Genomic DNA, 20,382 nt, shown 5'->3' with positions numbered 1-20,382 from the left:
ATTTTGCTTTTTACTTCACCATGTGACAATGTTACCTTCTACAAAAGTACAATAACCTGAAGTGGATTTCCTGTCAAGGTTACCACCCCAGTCAGCATCTTTGTACACCTCAATGCAAAGATGATCATGCAGAGACAGGAGAATCCCTTTTCCTGGAGCTGACTTCAAGTAATGGAAAATACAAAGGACAGCAGCCATATGAGTGGAGTAGGGATCATGCATGAGCTGACTGACCAAGCTTACGGCAGATGCAATGTTCAGTCTAGTGTGGGAGAGATAGATTAGTTTTCCCACTAACCGTTGATATCGCCCCTTATCTACCGGATCACCATCCTTCTCCTGCAGGCGAGTAGTAGTTTCCAAAGGAGTGTCACATAGATGACATCCTAACAAACCAGTCTCTGAGAGTAGATCTAGAACATATTTCCTTTAGGAGAGAAAAATGCCTTTGGGAGAACGGGCAACTTCAATCCCAAGGAAGTACCTGAGCTGTCCTAAGTCTTTTATTTCAAATTCTCGACTCAGGAAGGTCTTCAGGTGGGAAACTTCTGCTGAATCGTTACCAGTCACAACTATGTCATCAACATAGACTATAAGAAGAGTAACCTTCTCCCCTTTTCACTTTATGAATAAGGTGTGATAGGCATTGCTCTGTTTGTATCCTATAGAGATCATTGCTTTATGAAACCTACCAACAAGCCCTAGGGGATTGCTTCAGCCCATACAATGCCCGCTTCAGCCTGTAAACCTTCCCATTAGTCTTGTCACAAGAGAAACCCGGAGGAACTTCCATGTAAATCTCCTCTTCCAGCTCTCCATGGAGGAATCCATTTTTCACATCCAATTGCTGCAAATCCTAGCCTAGATTGACAGCATATGAAAGCAAAACCTAAACAGTGTTCAACTTTGCAATTGGAGCAAACGTCTCCTGATAGTCAATCCCATAGGTCTGAGTAAAGCCTTTGGCCAAAAGGTCTGGCCTTATATCTGTCCACAATTCCTTCTGGCTTCTGCTTGACAACAAACACCCATTTACAACTAACTGGTTCTTACCTGAAGGAAAAACCACCAGCTCCCACGTCTCATTTTTGGATAAAGCTGTCATCTCTTCCATCATGACTGCTTTCCACTTTGGATGTGCAATTGCTTCCTGCCATTTTTTAGGAATAGAAACAGAGGAAAGAGAGGACACAAATGCACAATAGGAAGGAGACAAAGCATCATAGCAAACGAAATTGGAGATGGGATGTTGGGTGCAAGACCTAATGCCTTTGTGAGTAGCAATAGGTAAATCAAGAGAAGGATCCTTACTGGGTGGTATAGCAGAGGCTGGATCTAGATCAAGTTCTGACGATTGGAGAAGTGGTACAGTAGTGGTAGTCTCAACTTGCTCTTTGTTGCTTCCGAGTATAGACTTGATCAACAGGATTCTGACTTACAGATCTACTCACCCCCTGAATAGGAATCATACGGGAGACAAAGGTGGAAGGTACTGGAGAAGAAGGCTCCCCCTGAATAGGAGCCGGTAGGAGAGCAGACACATCTTTGAACCTTGGATCATGCTCCCCCTGAAGAGGTGGCTGTGAATAATATGCCAGGGCCTCATATAAGATAATATCCATGGTAACAAATGTACGCCGAGTGGGCGGATGATAACACTTGTAACCTTTCTGGGTGGCGGAGTAGCCCAAGAAAATACACCGAATGCTCCGAGGATCAAGTTTGCCGTGAAGATGATGGTAGCGAGCATAGCAAACACAACCAAATATTTTTGGGGGAACTACAAACGAGGAAGAACCTTGAAGAAGGCAACAGGGGCACGACCATCAAAAACAGGAGTAGACATGCGGTTAATGAGGTAGGCAGCTATAAGGATAGCATCACTCTAATATTGAGGAGGGACCTGCCGTGCAAACATAATTGCCCGAGCCACTTCCAAAAGGTGCCTATTTTGTCTTTCAGCCACTCCATTCTGGGCCCGGGTGTCTACACAGCTGGTCTAATGAAGGATGCCATTGTCACTCCATAGAATATTTAAGGTGGTATTGAATTGGGTCTGAACCATACAATGAAATAGCTAAAAACGTCGAAAAACCTCACTTTTGTGTTGCATCATATATACCCAAGTGGTCTTAGTAAAGCAATCAATAAAGGAAACCATCTATGGCCAGAAATGGAAACACAACGGGCAGGGCCCCACACATCAATATGAACTAAAGCAAAGGGAGAAATAATTCTTTTATTTAATGGAGAGTAAGTGGAACGAGTCTGTTTAGCCAAAACACAGGCTTCACATAAAAACTCATCCTTTTTACAAAGGAAACAAAAAAGCCAAAGTTCGAATAGGAGGATGACCAAGCTGACAATGCCATAGATGGAGACCTGAAGAAGTGGTGGAATGTAACTGATGAGCAAGGGATGAAGCTGATGATGGACAAGTCTGACCCGTATCAAGGATGTAGAGACCACCATGTACCTTACCACCCCCAATCGTGTGTCCTTTCACCAGATCCTGTATGACACAATGAGAAGGAAAGAAAGTTACTTTACTGTTCAAATCTTTAGTTAGACTACTAATGGAAAGAAGATTGGTAGACAAGGAAGGAACATGCAAAACAGTATTTAATGTAAGGGTAGAAGAGCAACGAATGGAACCCTTTCCATTAATAGGAGAAAGAGAACCATTAGCTACTCGAACACTATCTTTGCCAGAAGAGGGAGAATACTGGTGAAACACATGGGAAGAACCAGTCATGTGGTCAGTGGCACCAAAGTCTATAATTTAAGGAACAGAGACAGCCAATGCACAATGACTACTGACTGGAACACTTGAGGCAAAGTGAGAACCAGAAGGGGTAGCAGGTACAGATGCCGTAATAGGTGTAGCGGAAGAGGCCTGTAGCATGCGACGGAAAGCCAAGAGTTCATCCTGAGTAAGCCCAACGTCAGTAGATGGAGCAGCAGCAACGGCAGCAGAAGACTCCATAAGATGGGCCTTGGGCTTGGACTTCACACGGCCCCGTTTGGCCTCAAAATCAGCAGGCTTCCCATGTAACTTCCAGCATTAAGCCTTGGTGTGATAAGGTTTGTTGCAGTGTTCACACTTGACAGGCTCCTTGGAGGCAGCATTACCACCATCATTAATGGTAATGGGAGTGGGGCTGGAAGTAATCTAGAGGGCAGACCTTTCAACAGTAGGAGTATGTAGCATCACAGCGCGGCGAGTCTCCTTGGCATGAACCAAAGAGGACTGCTCTAGTGTAGGAAAGGGAGAGCGGCTCAGCACTTGCACGCGAATAGGGTCATACTTACATTCAGATTTGCCAAGAAGTCGTATACACGGATTTTGTCTACGTGTTTCCGATAGGCAGCAATATCAGCAGGTGTAGATGGCTGATAGTCGGAGTAATGGTCCAATTGCTGCCACAAGCTTTTGAGAGCAGCATAGTACGCCGAAACAGACTGCTCCTTCTGAGTGGTGTCATGAGCCTTCTTTCGAATCTCATACACCTGAGCATCATTCCCAACGTGTCCATAAGTCTCCTTGGCGGTAGTCCAGATTTGATGGGCAGTCTCCAGAAGCAAAAAATTGTCGGACAGATCTGGTTGCATAGAGTGGATCAAATAGGACATCACCATAGCATCATGTGACATCCACTTTTCTTGCGGAGAACCAGTTTCAGCCGGAATGGGGATAGTACCAAGGATATGGCCTGTAAGGCCACGACCAGCAATGGTCAAGTAGGTAGTCCGAGACCACTTGAGGTAATTTGTGCCATCGAGTTTGATAGGAGCAGCCAAGGGAAGAAATTCTGTCCGAGATTGGCTATCAAGCCCAGAGGTTGCTGAAGAAGAGTCTGAACCTGTCATTGGTCCAGCCAAATGATGAAGGGAACAAGCAATGACCCAATGGAGTCAGCCACAAAGAACCAAGAACCTTGAGATCGATATGAGAGAAAATCGATCTCAAGAAAAGGGGAAAAAGAGATCTCTCGAAAGATGCACAAATAAGGGCTGAAACTGAGTTCGAGGGAAGATTGTGATTGTAGGAATTAGCACCAAAAGAAGCAGCAATAATAGGCATCTAAGCAGCCCTAAACCAAAAATTGATTGGAGTTAGGTTTTTGGACAGAAAAACTGAAAAGAAAAATTGATTAGAGGGTAGAAGCTGCAAAGGAGAGATGGGAAAGGTTGATAGTTGCTGATTAGGGTTGCAAGGGAAGCTCCAATCAAAGGAAGATCATCCTACAGCAGGTTTCGAGGCTGAAACATCAAAACATGGAAAACTTCAAAATCTCAAAGGGAAGAGCAGCAACTATCGGGCATAGAGATGGATTACATCATGAAGAAGATGAGGTGGTGTTAAGGGCAGCAACTAGATCATAAGATCACCTCATTAGTGCTGCCCTTAGGTGAAGGGAAAGAAGATCGAAGAAAAGGGGGGAAGAAAGGAACACGATGGAAGTAAGGAGGTGGGTTTTTGACTTAGATCAGAATAGGGTTTTTGGGTCCTGCTCTGATACCATGTTAGCAAGACAGAAATTAGGGAAATGGCTTGAGAGAATAGTTTGTTCACTCAGCCCCTTCATTTACATCTTCCAATAATAAGGCAGAATTACAAGAATACCCTGTACAGCTGACTGTACTAGTAACAGGGAATAAACACACAGAAACAAGTAAAAAACACAAAAATACCCTCATAGGGTATTAGGGTTACATAACTCAACAAGCAATAATACTCACAGCCGTGCATACAATGAGCAAATACATGCATTAAAAGCAATGCGGAGATTAGTGAAAGGGGTACATCAGTTTGACAAAAATTGTACAAAAAATATGCTCAAGGAATTACCAACTTCCACCTTTCTTCTTCAATTCCTTGATTCGGATCACCATCACCAAATACAAATGAGAAAACCTACACGGAATTAGCACCAAAAAATGATATTACTTCAGAGTTGGGAAACCAAAGCAGAAAAGTGTAATAAAATGAGCCAATCTTTCACATTACAGATTCAATAAAATTCATGCCATCATTTTCTGTTCTTATCTGCCGCCTCCTATAGTAGTATGGATCCCAATACCTACCAAATGCACATCTGTTAGAGATACACACACATGCATAATGGTAAAATGTTATACTATAATCCATCTGACAACATGAATAAATTAAAATAAAAACCTATATGATCCTTTCCAAGCTTCAAGTTGCTGTTTAGTTCTATGAGAACATGTTGAGTCAGATCTGAGTCCGAATGGATTAAAAACCCATAGCATATCATACCATTGTAGTATTTATTGTATCAGCACCACAACGATAATGCAATACAGCTTGCTATACCGATTTTGGTATTATGGAATGTATCATACAGGAAGTCAAGATACTTGGCAAATAGCAACAAACTTCAAATGTTATATACTACAAAGCAGGTGAGAATATTAGACATTGGCTCCAATTCCAATGTTTATTTCAAACTTATTTAATTATCTCAATTCTCAAAAAATAAATAGTTCCTATACTTCTTGACAAAAAGCAATCAACACCAGAAACAAGTTAATGGAACTTTGTTACTCTTTGGCAGGCTTTTCTTTACTTATTGATGGTATCATTTTTTTTCTTTCGAGTAAAAGGGGGGGATCCAATTTTCCCTTTCCTCTGTATCCTTGGTATGGAGGTGCTAAGCACCATATTCTCTGAAGCAGTGGAGATTGGAACCATTGAGGGTTTCTCCATTCCTAACCCATGACATGCACATTCTGTTGATAACACTCTAATCTTTTGGGGTGCCTCTCATCCATGGTATCAAGTATCGATATGTATCGGCTGTATCACTCCATTAGTTATCAAGATTGGCCATGTTGATATACATAAAATTATGTACAGAACTGACACAGACCGATACAATACAGATATGGACCGATGCACTTGGTACACAAGCTTCCAAAACCCAAAAATCCCAGTTTTTGAAAGAGAACTTCATACTCTGACTGGTTTTGTCAAAACCTAAGTGGATCCCATTTACACTCAAAAATAACTATGAGGATTAATTAAACAAGCAAAAGTTTGTATTAAAGCTCATCAAAGTGGAGATCGATCATCAAAGACGTGGATTGAAATATGTTAAAGAAGTTTGATTTTTTTTGCTTGAGTCTTGGTTTTTCTTGCTTGCATTTGTCAAGTATCACATCTAAATTGGAAAAATGACCTAGATTTGGATAATCTTAAATGCTTTGCGATTTATAATGTATAATTATGTTTGTTGTTAAATACTTATTATTAATAGTTACATACCATGTTTGTTTAATATGTTACTTGTAATTCACCAAAAAAAAAATGTTACTAGTAGAGTTGTAGCATATATACTTAATGTATGTGACTTAATACTTCGCAGTATGTGTATACTTATATATTGCTTGCTTCGTTTGGACTTATAGGGTCAAAAAATGACGTACCCAATGCACGAGGCTCCCGCCACCGCGGGGTCTGGGGAGGGTCATAATACACTAATAGAATTTTCTTTTTAAAAACTTCTCGTTTAATTTCTTCTTATTAATTATTAGTAACTTCAACATTGCACTTGCCAATGAAGATTTGAATCACATAGATGTTGTGAAGACAGAGCTAACTAACATTGGTTGGATACCATTATTTATTGCTTATTTATGGTGCACAATGCTTAAAAGCACTTGTTTTGCATGCATCATAAGAATATCTATGCATTGGAAAGCGTATCTAGCGTCTCTCCGATACACATCTTTTAAAACCAGCTTCTGATATGCTGCCCTATACCGATACTTGACACCTTGCTCTCATCACCTATGCAGATATTTGAGTTGCATAATGAGATGCCTTGAGGCTGTAGCTGAAAGTTAACTTTTCCAGAAGTCAGATCATTGTAGTACGAGATGTTCAAAACATATATCTGCTTGCTTCTAACCTGGACCATGGGGTTGGAAATCTTGCCTCTTTCCATTTGGGTATGGCCCGTGGAGCTACCTACAAGCAGGTCTATTTGTCCTGCCATCAGAACGAAAGAGAATTAACCTCATGGAAAGGATGTTAACTGTCAAAGGGAAGAATCTCGCTCTCAATAAAGCAACCCTGTCCAATGTTCCTTTTATTATCTCTCTTTATAATGCGTGCTTATGTTGACAAGAAATTGGATAAGATTCAACTCATTTTTTTCTAATTGGGATGGATGGATGGAGAAACCAGCGTATTTTTCATGTAGTTGAGCGGGGTCAAGTTTGCCAGCTCATTAGCTCAGGTGGAGTGCGTCTTAGGAAAATCACACCTCTAAATAATGCTTCACCCGTAATGGCTCTGGTTCTTCAACATTGAGACTGACAGAATACGGGAGACAGGTTATTTCTGCAACGTGTGGTCAAGCAAGCTCATGAGAAACTGCTCAGAAGAGGTGAAAAACGCATCATATTCATATCCACAGATGAAGCTTTCAAGGAAAACATCTGAACTGCTGTCAGCAATGATAAAAATATCAGATTTTAGATGTACAAATAGTGCCTGAACATATTCCCTATTTATATGCTTCAGCAGACAAATTTCTCATGGCATATAATAGGGATGCAAGGGTGGCTTATGGGCAAATCAAAGACACATGCAATATGGGCCCTCTTCCTTAGAAGAAATCTTAATGACTAAGAAATACAGAAGCTTCAACAGTTATTAGATCTGCTTTCAAGAGTATAGAATTACTGATGGTGCTCATAATAGCACAGTTGGGTCAAACAAAACTCAGGATCCTTTACAGTAAAATTCCATTTCGATTCCATCAACCAAAAGGAGCCTATTCCCCACATATATTGTCTGGACAGCATTCTGGCAGTAAATCACTTAATGACTGGAGGTTTATGCATTCCCAAATGTCGCTTTTTCTGTTTGCAAGATGCTGAAACGGTTCACCATTGACTGGTTAGCTTCCGCATCACTTTGAAGAATAGACCTTGCTTATTTTGAAAATTGGTATGAACCAGGTAATGACATCCACCTCACCTAGCCTATTGGGATGCTAGCATAGTACAAGATCTCGGTGAGATCTCACCAAGATCTCGAAAATATCTCGGTTTTGTGAAGTCTCAAGACGAGACGATAGGCGATACAGGATTTGTGCAAGATCTCAGTCGAGATCTTCGGTATCTCTCTGAGATCTCGTGGTATATCTCGATCTTGGTTTGACTCAGGACCAAACCAAGCTATAAAAAGGCACCCTCTTGGCAAGATTTCGACCTCAAACTCCAAATCTCGCCTCTCTCACTCTGCTGTGAAGGAAAAACACTTGGAGGTGAGGGTTTGGGTACTGTTTTTTTTTTTTGGCAAATCTCACCTCAACTGAAGATTAAAGCTTGGAGATTCAAGATTGAAGCTTCAACATCAAGAGAGGGAGCCACATTGCATCCATAGTTGTCACGGCGTCACGGCGATCCAAGTCGGTGGAAGGGTGTCACGTCGATATATCGACATGTCGCCCGCCATGGCGTTGCCATGGCGAGCATGTCGACCATGTTTAATTTTTTATTTTCTGTATTTTTAATGTCATTTAGTATGCTATAATATATGTCCTATAACATCAAAAATCAACATGAAAGTGTACTACACTACTACTAATATACTATGCCACTATGGTTTAATTCATGAAAGTGTAACTAATATCCATTAGTGTATATGAAAGTATGAAAAATTGAAAATATAGATTAACCTATCAAATAATTTAAAGCAATAGTAAAAATCAAATGATAGGCTAACCTGTTTACTGAAGCTTGATAGCAATAGTCTTTCTTTAGTGTATGTGATTTGGAGCAAAGCATCTAAGCTATTAAATGGTTTAAAAAAAAAAAAATTTTAATCTAACTTTTATATGTACAAATATCGACCGATATGCCAACATATCGTGGTATGGCGTCCATGGCGACGCCATGGCGTCGCCATGGAAGCCATATCGAACGATATATTGACATCCACCATGGCGTAGCTCGATATGCCACCTCTCCCAACGCCAGGACGCCATGGCGACGCCATGACAACTATGATTGCATCTCAAGAACAGTTTTAGGTAAAACAGAAGAGCAGAGCTTGATTTGACAACAACATGGTCGTTTTGATGATCCAGCCCAACACTCATTTCAGTACTAGCTACTCTTGCATGGTAGGACTTGTTACACACTAACACTTATATTTGTTTAATCTATGTCTCTTTCCAAGTTTCTAACAATTATTAACAAACCGTCAAACCATCACCATGTATGATTATGAATATGATGCCTAATGCTTAAATGGTTTATGGTTTGATTTTTTTTTAATTCCTAATGCTTAATTAAGTTGTTTTACACCTCTACTTTAATTATATGTGTTGTAAATATTGTGTGGAATAGCCTAGGGTAGAGCTCACCTACGCCGTAGACTACCAACCTAGGGTCCGAAGTCAAAGTACCATTTTGGGTTTGAATTTGTAAAAACTAATGTTTCCATTGTGTTTAGAAGGCCTAAAATAGGGTGGATGTCAAGTTTCAGAACCTATCTTGGCCATATGGCCACTGAAACCCACCACCGAGTCAAGACGGGAAAAAAATACACCAACTCACCGAGATCTCAGCAGAACTTGGTTTCATGGCCTGGCGAAACCAAGACCTAAAATGTTGGATGCTAGAAGGGCCCTCGGTTCAATAGTAGAGACAAGAGATCACATTCCCGGTGACTCTATGGAACATCTAGTTAGAAAGAATGTGAGGGCCTTTGATTACTGTGACCCCTCCTATTAGTTTGCTAAAGAGCCAAAGATAAATTTATTCTCTAGCCTTCTCTTGGTAACAAGTTCACAAATGTCAGAAGCTCTGACATGAGATCCAACTGGTCTACCTTTTCTTGCAAGCTAGTGTCTGCATGAGATCTTTTAGGCCTCAACAGTATAGTAGATCACTTAAAAGAGAGAGTCCCAGTGCACGAGGCTCCTGCTACTGCAGGGTCTAGGAGAGGCTTAACCCCACTTCGCAGAGAGGTTGTTTCTATGTTTTAAACCCTCATCTTGATGGTTGCAATAGCGCAACTTAACCGTTGCGCCAAGGCTCGCCCACTAGACAACTTATCTTACAAAATCTTATTCTTGACTCATCAAATAATAGAAGTTGAAAATCAACGTCCAGTTTCACTTGAGTTAAGATCCGCCCCTACTTTTATTTTTTTTGAGTTATAATTATTGCAATCTATGGGCGATTATCAATTCCCTGGATCTCTTCTCAAAGTATAGGGAGATCAAACAAAATAGTTTGAGATTTATAGGTTACTCTTTGTTCGCTACCGTTTCACCTAAAAGCTTGAACTTTTAAGGAAGGGCAGCGTCAATGTATCTATCAACACTCCCCTGCACGTGCAGGCCAAGATCCCGATGCATTTCCCAGGAGTCGAACATTTGACCTCCCTGCTTTGATACCATGTTCGCTACCGTTTCACCTAAAAGCTCGAACTGTTGGGGAAGGGCAGCGTCAATGTATACATCAACACTCTTTCAAAAACATTCTAAAAATTTTCAGATCTTTTTATCTACTCTATAAAGAAACTTCACTTAAATGTTCAGGAATAGGCCAAAAAATGACCACTACATATAACACATGCTTAAGGAGTTACCACATATAGTTAAAACTGATAGATGCTAAAAAATTAGAAATCAAGATTATGTCAGACTTAGAAAATATTACCAAAACAAATCGGATGGACGAAAGAAAAAAGTGAAGCCTGAATCATATGACCTGCCACCACGTCTTCCATGGTTGTCTTCTTCACTGTCACCAACGAAAGATATAAAAAGTTCATGTAGCCAATATCTTCCTGTTACATTTGGTTCAAAGGGGGAAGAAACTAAAAATATTAACATGAGATAACTAGAGAAAAGGGAAAGATCAAGATGCGCCATCAATACATGATAGATCGTAGTTGTCAAGTCGTCCAGGCCCCCCTCCAACATCTAGGGTCGCCTAGACACTGGGACAACTATGAAATAGATGAAGATACTGTTTGGATTGGCCCCAGTACCACCATTCGTATAGCTTTGCGGAGGAGTGCAGGTGGAAATAGAATGCCAGGATTCCTTGCTAAACTGACGACAGCATTTTAACCCCTCAAATAAAATGTTCTGAATTCACATACACCATTGTTATTTCAATATACACCCTGAGATGGATTTGGAGATAGCAGCCTTCTCCTGATAAAACCTATCCCAACCCAAACCTCCCACTGTCTGGTGTCACTGGTCGCGGAGTGCTGATCACTGATCATCGATTACCAGTCACCAGTTGAAACCCCAAACTAAAACCTCCAACTGTCTGGTTGAAGGTCTGTTTTTATGAATAAAGGTTTACAATTATCTATTCCAAATAATGCTGATTCCCAAAATAAGCCCAGAAATCATATTCTAATACCAGAATATGGAGCTTAGCAGATCTCAAATCTTGAAATCTTCATTGAATCCAAATGCAGCTAAAAGAGTGCAAGGAGCATAAGTATTTAGGCCGAAACAATATACCTTCTACTTGATAGAAGAGCAATGATTGTAGTGTAGACAAGAACAATTGAAGCAATCAGGGCTGTCCCGAAGGATACCCTTATTAAGTACTCAACTGCAGACTGTAAAAAGACAGATCAGCCTCCATCATATATTTTAATAAGAAGAATAAAACTCATAGTATTCATTAATGTCTAAGTAACATTTAAGGAGTTATCAATACCTGTGCTTTTCCAAGCAAAGGTTCAACTCTCATCCTGAAAGATTTGGCATAAAGCTTTGAGCGATAATCCTTTGAGAAAACATAAAGTACATCTCCTTCATCTGAAACCTGTCAACACGATCTTAAAAAGGATTGCACTTACGAAATCAAGAACTACAAAGACCCAAAGAATATTAAAAACACAAAAATGTAGCCTATCCTTTCAAATGCTGCCATTCGAAAAAGGTCTCTGACCTATGAAATCCAAATTCTTCAGTTTCTAGATGCATAAAAAGGGGCGTATGCAGTGCACGAGGCTCCCACCACTGTGGGGTCTGGGGAGGGTCATAATGTATGCATCAGTTTCTAGATGCATGAACACGGAAATAAATGACGTGAAGTCGCATTAAATTTTGAATGGCATGATAAAGAATGCTTCTAATATTGCATGTCAAAACTGTTCATCTTCCTTAGCAATAACAGAAACCAATCTAAGATGATAAACCAAATGATCAACCTAATTGAGAGTACTGGAAAATAAACTTCAGGCCCCTAGTAGCTATTTTATGGTGGACCAGGACCATTTGGTTCACAGTAACATTAAAATCCAGAAAAATATGCCCATCATCCTGGCAAAAGATGAGGAGAAGATTCAAAATATCATACATTGCAAACTTGAGGTTACTGTGGAGATATTTGCTATCCCTTGAAGGCAGTCAAAGGGTTCCCCACAGAAATTGGTGTATTTGGTCAACCGATGCACAGATGATACATATGGAAGAAAGAGAAGTAAATTTCTGTAAATGTTTTCAGTACTGTTTCTTTGGAGGAATCAAGAAAGAAACTGGAGACTGGTTCACAGAAACCTAGGCCCACAAAGCAAGTTTGTGGAAAGTATAGAGATTATGCTTATAGAATGGGTTCTAAACTTCAAAAAACTCAAATATTTCAAAATTTTACATTGGGAATTCAGAGAGAAATTAAAAAGAAATCATAAAAAAGGTAGGAATATTTACATTCTCTTTGAACATGCAGGTATGTTGACTAACAATAAGGAGGCCCCTGCCCTTATCAATTGAATGGAACTTAAAAAGACTTCTAGGATCCTATCCTTGTAGAATCGGCCTCAAGCAATGCTAGTAGTCAGGGTGAAGAAGAGGGAAATTCCTAAAACTTCCCCACATTATTAAAAACATTTGTGCTTTGGAACTTTTTGCTGAACATATGGTTCAAAACATCTTGTTCAGTGTGTATCCACATACAACATTGCTATTTCTTCCCAGACATTATTTTGTGAATGATCGACATTGTATGTTCCTCATATTTATTTATTTAGGGTAAAGGCTGGGCACGCTGGCGGCTGGCGCTGTGCCCAGCCTGAGTCTGTCTCTCTACCACCCCCTATGGAAATGACCCCCCTGCCCTCCCCTTCCCACCCTCTCTATTGGGCACGGCCGCTAGCTCCAGGAAAGCCAGCAGCGTGCCCAACCCTCTCCCATTTATTTATTACAATTATTTCTTTTGCCATTTCATGACTCCATTTATGAAATATTAAGAAAAGCCAGAGAATGATTGCTTGGACCTCAATTCAAATGAACTTTCATAGAGATTCTGCTATTTTTATTTTTTTTTTCTGGCAAAAGATTCTGTTATTGGTAGTATCAGACAAGTTCCCAAAAAATTCAAAGAAGAGGTTTTTAAGGTTTTCTAAAGCTTGGCTAGAGCATCAAATTCCAACAGACGAAGTGACGAACTATAATGGCTTTAGGCTTTTCCACAAGTGATAGTGACTAGCTTAATGTTACATCGTTTTGTTCGGTACTTGCCTAAAGCTAACTACAGGCACTGAAGAAGAAAGTCCCTAGAGTTATGCTCATTATTAGATTGTTCTTTTCAGCAGTAGTAGCCTTTCAGTTGCGCCTAACCAAACTTCGTCATGCTAGACCATTATAGATGTAATTTCTCTTCTGTTAATAAAATTTCATCCAAGAAGAAAAATAACATAAAAAATGCTCTTAAATTTTCTGCTGTTATTCATACTAATGCTCTTGAATTTTCTATTGCTATTCACATTCTGCCCTATAAATCTATTACAAGGAAGTTCTCAATAGTTTGGAACGATCAATAAGTTATTTGCAGTACATTGCAAACATAACAAGGAGCATCTTCACAGAGATCAGTGACTAATAGTTTACACTGTCAGGAATTATTTCTTCCATTAGCCAGAGTTGTAACGATAAAAACAAATTAGACGCCATTAAACTCAACAAAATCTCATCCCAAGTGTAGAGTTATACCATTTGTCCATTTAATAATTTTCTACCCGTACTAGTGCTATAAAATAAACGCACGTAACCACAGCTGTTTCCAAGTTTTGAATAGCTCACTTCGCCAAAGTCGTGAGAATCCATTAGCTTCTAGTCATGGTAATATTTCTTAAATGGACGTGTGTATTCAAATTCTGATACTTAAATTAAAACTCTTCCATTTTGTACTGTGAAGTTCAATTCTTTATTTGAAGCTTCTTTGCAGCCATTATTAATTTATTCCCGCCGTGAAGTTCAAAGCATGCTAGTGGAAGTAATAATTCAAAGTAGCAAACGCAGCAAAACCAAGTCTTCAAATAAGAAAATTATCTAATGTAGTTTAAATTATATTTTCCCCCTTTTCAAATTGGCAAAATCAGCCCCTGCAAAAGAATAGCATAAATTCGTAGGAACGAAAAATTGATCTCCATATAGAAAACCATGAAAACAAGTTCCGTTCCAGCTCAAAACTAAGAAAAATACGAACGGGGGAGTACATAATTCCCAAGAAGTACCTCCAAAAATCCACCAGCATCTGCGGCAAGCGCCTGCAATGCTTTCTGAGCTTCATTCAACTTGAGACCTGCTTTACTTGCCACGTCTCCGATAGGAACTCTGCCTCCACAGGAATCAACAGCCTCCATTGCTCGATTTCGAACATCTGACGGCAGCTTATCGGTTTCGACAGAATTACCAGGTTTAATTGCATCAGGAATTTCGATGCCTGCTCTAATAACAGGAAATGGAACTCTCGGGTTCTGAAATCTATAGGCATTCTGAAGCAGAATTGAAGTCTGAAAGCTCGAAGAATTAAAACGTAGAGAACTACAAAATATCGAAGATTTTAAAGAGAGGGTGTGACAAGAACTATGGCTGGACTTCGTCTTCGCTGTCACCGAGAAACAGGTGGCTATGGAGGCCATCACTGATAAGAGTTTCAAGATTTCGACATGGATGAGACTTCGAGTGAATAGGGGAAGAGAGGGAGAAGCCTTCTATCAAGATTCCTTGATATCGAGTGGTTCAAGTTTTCGGTTTTTGGATGTCTTTTGACTTGAAAATTCTCTCTTTTGGATTCGGGATCTGGTGCGAGCGACGCTATCAAACTCACCCGGTAACCAACAAAATTCTACACAACGGACGCGTCGGATCCATTCCATTTCGCGAGTCATGTGTCTCATTCTCACACTCTCACACTCTCACACCCTCACACTCTCACACTCTCACACCGTCACAGGAGATGCTCTATGGTTCAATTTATTGATTTACCCTTCTACAATCGCGGGCTGAAGATTGGACAATGCTTACCTTTTTTTTTGGTAAAGTAATGCTTACCACCTTTAATATTTAATGCAAAAATAAAAAAAAGACAAGAAATCGCTGTCTGGTCGTGTAGCCCTTGCACCAGGGCTAGGCCAATGAGAGTGTACGTATAGGCAGAAAAAAAATCCTCTCCAATTCTTTGAAAATGCAATGCGGTACAGTTCAGTGCGGTACAATTTGGGGTTGGGATGTCACCCACCTGGTAGGTGCAACATCCAACAGTCCAAGCTCAAGAAGAAAGAAAAAAAAAAAAAAAAAAAAAAACTGGTTGAATTGAGCTCGAACCATTAGATGTCACGCTTGCCAGGTGGCGATATCCTACCCCCAAACTGCACCACACTGCACATGTCAAGAGTTGGAGAGGATTTTAATCCCATACGGGCATCAACATGAATGAGATTTTTAATTTCACAAGGATGAATGGTAGTTTTGTGCGTGTGAGCACAAAGCCACACTACTACCAGGCAACATTCTTTTTTCCGAATAAAAGTTACCATCAAGCAATGCTGAGGATAACCATGAAGTTACATCATACCAAGATGAGTTCCGATTACAATTCTTTACACTTAACTTTGCAAGCCGTTGAGCACACTCATTTGATTTCATGGATTTGTAGGAAACTTGTACATCATGCAACTTTGTTAGAAGCTCCCAAAATCCAAAACTAGATGTCTTGCTTTCCAAGGTGGATCAACATCTCAACTGTTAAATGTCTTCTACTACTGTCAAAGCATCACTCTCCAATGTCACCTTAGATTTTCTCTTACACAAATATGCAGAGCAATCTTAATTGCTAGAGCTGCAATTTCTTCAGGGGATTCAGATCTACAACTCCTCCAAGGCCCTCAAAAATTATCATCAGTCATCTCTGATCACAGCTACAGCAGCTCCTTACCATTCTTAGCCCCTATCAACATTAATTTTCAAATACCCCAAAGGGAGCAAGAGAACAATGAACAGCAACACCATTCCTTGTATTCTAAAGGTACAAACAATCATGATGCTTTTCACCCTTAAATTATATGAGATGGGTCACAAAAATTGTATTGAAAAGAAAAAAAAAATCAGTTGTGAGCATTCCAAAATTCACCACATGATCACTGCACCTTGAGAAAAAGATTGGCAATTGACCTTCTGGTTTTTCATTCATCTGCTTAAGCTCTATATAGCTTTTAGCCCAATCTTCTAATCCTCTCACTTCAAATCAGATCTAAAGAACTGCATAGAACCAAACCTGACTGCTTTCTTGAAGTCAAAGTGGAAGAGGAATGATCCAAAGATAAGTATTAACACTGCACCGAACACAAACTATCAATATAAGGAATCACTAAACAAACATCAATTGATTGTACCTTACTTTTAATTCTGGTTTATGGAACACGAACTATTAATATAGCTAATTCTGATCTCACATGAATTATATCAAAAAGGCATCACAAACAAACATATTGAATTCTTAGAATTAGATCTTTAACATCCCAAAGTAAGTTTCAAAATTCCAAATTAGAAAATGAAGTACCTGGTAAGAAAGGCTTATTCTCACTTATTTGTTTCGTTGCAGCCAAGTGGGAGAGGAAGACACATTGCGCACCACAAGATGGGGAGAGGAGAGGCACAAGTTGTGAAAAGTGAAGGCAGAATTTGATCCCAGGTTTAGCCAACAGCAACATGCGTAGGACTACCAACTGATATAGCTGGCACTTGAATCCCACCTCTGCTTTGCTTGATTTAGGCTAAAGATTTCATTTCAGTGCTTAAAAACTTGAAGAGGAATAACTAAGAAAACTGAATTGAAATAGCCATTCCCATACTTTGATAAGTCCCATGGATATATAAAACAGTAGGTTTTTTCAGGCTAGGTATACTGTATACGAGGGGTATAGGTACTTCTCTACTGTTTGTTACATTATAAGTTAAAACTTATGGGAGCGGGAGCTCTGCCCTCGGTCAGAAGTAAAACAATAAGCCCTTTTAATAAATGTCACTTAGCAATTCAGGTGGAGCTGAAAATTTGTGTATAGGTAGACCCAAGGTCTTTTGCTGATTTGTGAAGTTTCAGCTCTATTCGAGTTTGCATATTGGCAAGACAAGGTATTGAGAAAACCAGGAACTACCAAGGAACTGCAATGGGGTGTATGGACATAGCCGGGATGATATGCCTACATATGAAAGGATATATTGAATCTTAGTCTGAAAGCGGATATTTTGCCAATCCATATATTTCCTAAACATCCAATGATCAGACTTTCCAAATCACCATTCCACGTTGTGTACTGGAATGTTTTTCCATACTTGCATATAAACATGGGCGTTACTTTGTTTTTCCATTACTTTGTTTTTCTTTTTTAACTTTCTTCTACAAAGCATCCATTTCAGTCGGACAAACTTTTTGCTGGATTTGTGCTCAAATTTATAACTGCAAGTACCCACACTACCATATCACTCAAGACCAATTGGATTTTCTAATATGTATTTATTCAAAAAATAATCACATATTCGAGGAATTATCAAAGAGAAAATCTATACATTTGTAATGGACAAACTCAACAGTCAACAAGGACAATTCTAAGCAATACATTAACACGAGATTCAATAAACACCACTTCCCCAGGCACTCTTAATGACATTAAGTACATTTCCATCGCGCCTCAATCAGAAATTTCCTTCAGTTTCAGGAACAAATGAGCTACCTGGGTGACCCAAGCAAATGCAGCTCCAATTCACAGAAAGAATGAGTTCAACTGTTCGATCATTCTATATAGAGTACTTCCCAGTCATATTCAAGAACATGTGCTGTTGTTGCTTATGCTGTTACCTTCTCTCCACCAACAAATGGTTCCAAAACCCATGAGGAAAACTTCACATTTTCCCTCAGCTTTACAATCTATAGACCATTCTATAAGTCCAGGTTATTCATGGTTACAATTGCATCATACGAATGGCACTGAAAGAAGGCCACAACCGCGTAAGAACATACCTCATTTAGAATGAACGACAAGAATGGACTCCTATTGACTTTCTCTGTTTCCCTGTTATTTTGATTCATCACCTTCCAAGGATCAAATAGACCTCTAAATAAGTACTCAATTGTGTGTCTTTTCCTCGTAAGATCTCTTCTTCATATTAAACGTTACATATATAAGAGGCAAAGTAGCCTGCTGCAGACCAATTCCACTTCATCAGAACCCATTAATGTCCAAACTCCAAAATGGTTAGTGCAGTACAAATGCAGATTTTTTTTTTCTGTTCACCCACCCCTGACGGTTCTTTGGTGAATAACAAATTTCTTTCCATCACAAAGCCCATCCAGTAGCCTGTTATAACTAGCAAGATCAGGAATAAATCCTTTATCCAACATCTCCTCCAACAACACTTCCCCCTCCTTCCTTCTACCTTCTCTGGAATACCCAGAAACCAATATATTATATGTTGCACCATCAGGCTCCAAACCCTTTTTTGAAGCTAATATCTTCAATTTATTTGCATTTGCTGTTCTTCCTGCATTGCAGAGAGCTTGGAGAAGACAGTTATATGTTACACTATCTGGTACAATCTCCTCTTTTAGCATTCTCTCCATCAATGTGAACGCTTCCTCTATCTTTCCTGCTCCCCTCAGACCTTCTATCAATGTAGTGCAAGCAACCGGACTCGGGAACTTTCCTTTTGCCCACAACTCATCCACCATTTCCAGCGCTCTATCAACCTTGCCTTTCACACAGAGCCCCTCAATAACATTTAAGAAGTCGAACTCATCAGGTACAGCTCCTTTTCTTGAGAAGTCAATCAAGAGATCACAAGCTTCCAAAACTCTACCTTCTCTACAGAGACCATCAAGAAGAACTTCGCAAGTCACACTTGAGAACCCGCAACCCAGATCAAGCATCTCATAAGCCATACTAATTCCCTCTTTGAACTTCTTCTCTCTGAGAAATCCCTTAATCAGAGTATTGAAACTGACCACATTAGGGTTACAACCCTTAATTCTCATTTCTTTAAACACATCCAGAGCCAGCTCAAACTGCGAATTCCGACAGTTGCTACTTATCAATATATTGAAGGTGACTACATCCGGTTTAACCTTATCCTTAAGCATCCTACCATATAATTCTAAAGCTTTCTCATGTTGTCTTGATCTCACAAACCCATTGATCAATATATTATAGATAACGACACTAGGTTTTCCATCGATTAATTTCCGCATATTCTCAAACGCAAACAACGCCTCAGCTAACCGTCCAGATCTACAGTAAGAATTAATAACAAATCTGAAGATGGGTTCTGTCCTAGGGCATGAAAATATTCCATCGGAGCATGGACATGGGTTTGATATCATACCTTCTAGGACAGATTGGAGATCATTAAACCTGTCGGTGATTGCTAGTGTTTTGATCATCCACTCATAAGTAAAGTGGTCATGGCGGAAAGAATCAATCTCCGAAGCCCATTGGAAAATGTGGAGGTCAAATTGCGTGAATTTGGGGTGGTAGTGCAGCTTTTTCTTGAGGAAATTAAGAAGGTCGTGAGGAGTGAAAGGGGGTTTAAGATAGGTTTTAAGGAATTGCAGGAGCTGCTCTTGAGAAGTGAGGGATAGAGAGACACTTGGGAGAGGGACAATATAGTTTGTTGGCGGTTTGATGAGATTAGGGGTTTCTTTTGCAGAGATTATAGCTGAGGGAGTCTGTAGAGATTTCAACATGGTCATAGGTTTTGGCAGTTTTCTGAAGACCATTTTATGGAGCGTTGAAGCCTTGAAGGATGGTTCGAGTAGTATTTCTCTCAAGAAAATGAGCCAGCGTTCTTATAAGGGCACTAGTAATCCATTTTGAGTGGCTATTGCTTGTCCTGACAAAAATACCCCTCGTCGGCGAAATATGAATTTTCTCCCTTAACGACTCCAGGTCCAGGGAGCTTCTCAAAACGCAGCTCCAAGTCTGCTTTTGCTCTTCAGCTTCTCTAACGTTTCTTTTAATGGTGTTTTGCAGGTACAAACGGAATGCATCTACCGTGTTTGATGAAATGCCTGTACTGCTATTACAAC

General features: G+C 39.8%; 2 protein-coding genes across 2 annotated transcripts in view; both read right to left on the bottom strand.

Annotated features, from left to right (window-relative positions):
• LOC122670501 (uncharacterized protein At5g03900, chloroplastic) overlaps positions 1-15,031 on the bottom strand; it is a 49,217-nt gene extending 34,186 nt beyond the window's left edge. Inside the window, exons 1-6 of the mRNA XM_043867411.1 lie at positions 14,537-15,031; positions 11,737-11,844; positions 11,535-11,635; positions 10,711-10,794; positions 5,012-5,084; positions 4,853-4,918 (exon numbers count right to left, since the gene is read on the bottom strand). Coding sequence (XP_043723346.1) covers positions 4,853-4,918; positions 5,012-5,084; positions 10,711-10,794; positions 11,535-11,635; positions 11,737-11,844; positions 14,537-14,944 — 840 coding nt within the window. The 5' untranslated portion in view covers positions 14,945-15,031. The remainder of the gene's footprint in view (positions 1-4,852; positions 4,919-5,011; positions 5,085-10,710; positions 10,795-11,534; positions 11,636-11,736; positions 11,845-14,536) is intronic.
• Positions 15,032-18,552: 3,521 nt separating this feature from the next.
• LOC122657684 (pentatricopeptide repeat-containing protein At2g36240) lies at positions 18,553-20,084 on the bottom strand. Its single transcript, XM_043852471.1, has one exon. It carries the CDS (start codon positions 20,071-20,073, stop codon positions 18,592-18,594), a length of 1,482 nt encoding a protein of 493 aa, XP_043708406.1. The 5' UTR covers positions 20,074-20,084; the 3' UTR covers positions 18,553-18,591.
• Between the last annotated feature and the right edge of the window lie 298 nt (positions 20,085-20,382).

This window comes from Telopea speciosissima, chromosome 1 (assembly GCF_018873765.1).
Source record: "Telopea speciosissima isolate NSW1024214 ecotype Mountain lineage chromosome 1, Tspe_v1, whole genome shotgun sequence".
NCBI lineage: Eukaryota > Viridiplantae > Streptophyta > Magnoliopsida > Proteales > Proteaceae > Telopea > Telopea speciosissima.
This window is presented reverse-complemented; position numbering and strand designations above follow the sequence as displayed.

Bases quoted from the DNA above. Each gene is read 5' to 3' on its own strand.
- LOC122657684 (XM_043852471.1), bottom strand. From the start codon at position 20,073: ATGGTCTTCAGAAAACTGCCAAAACCTATGACCATGTTGAAATCTCTA.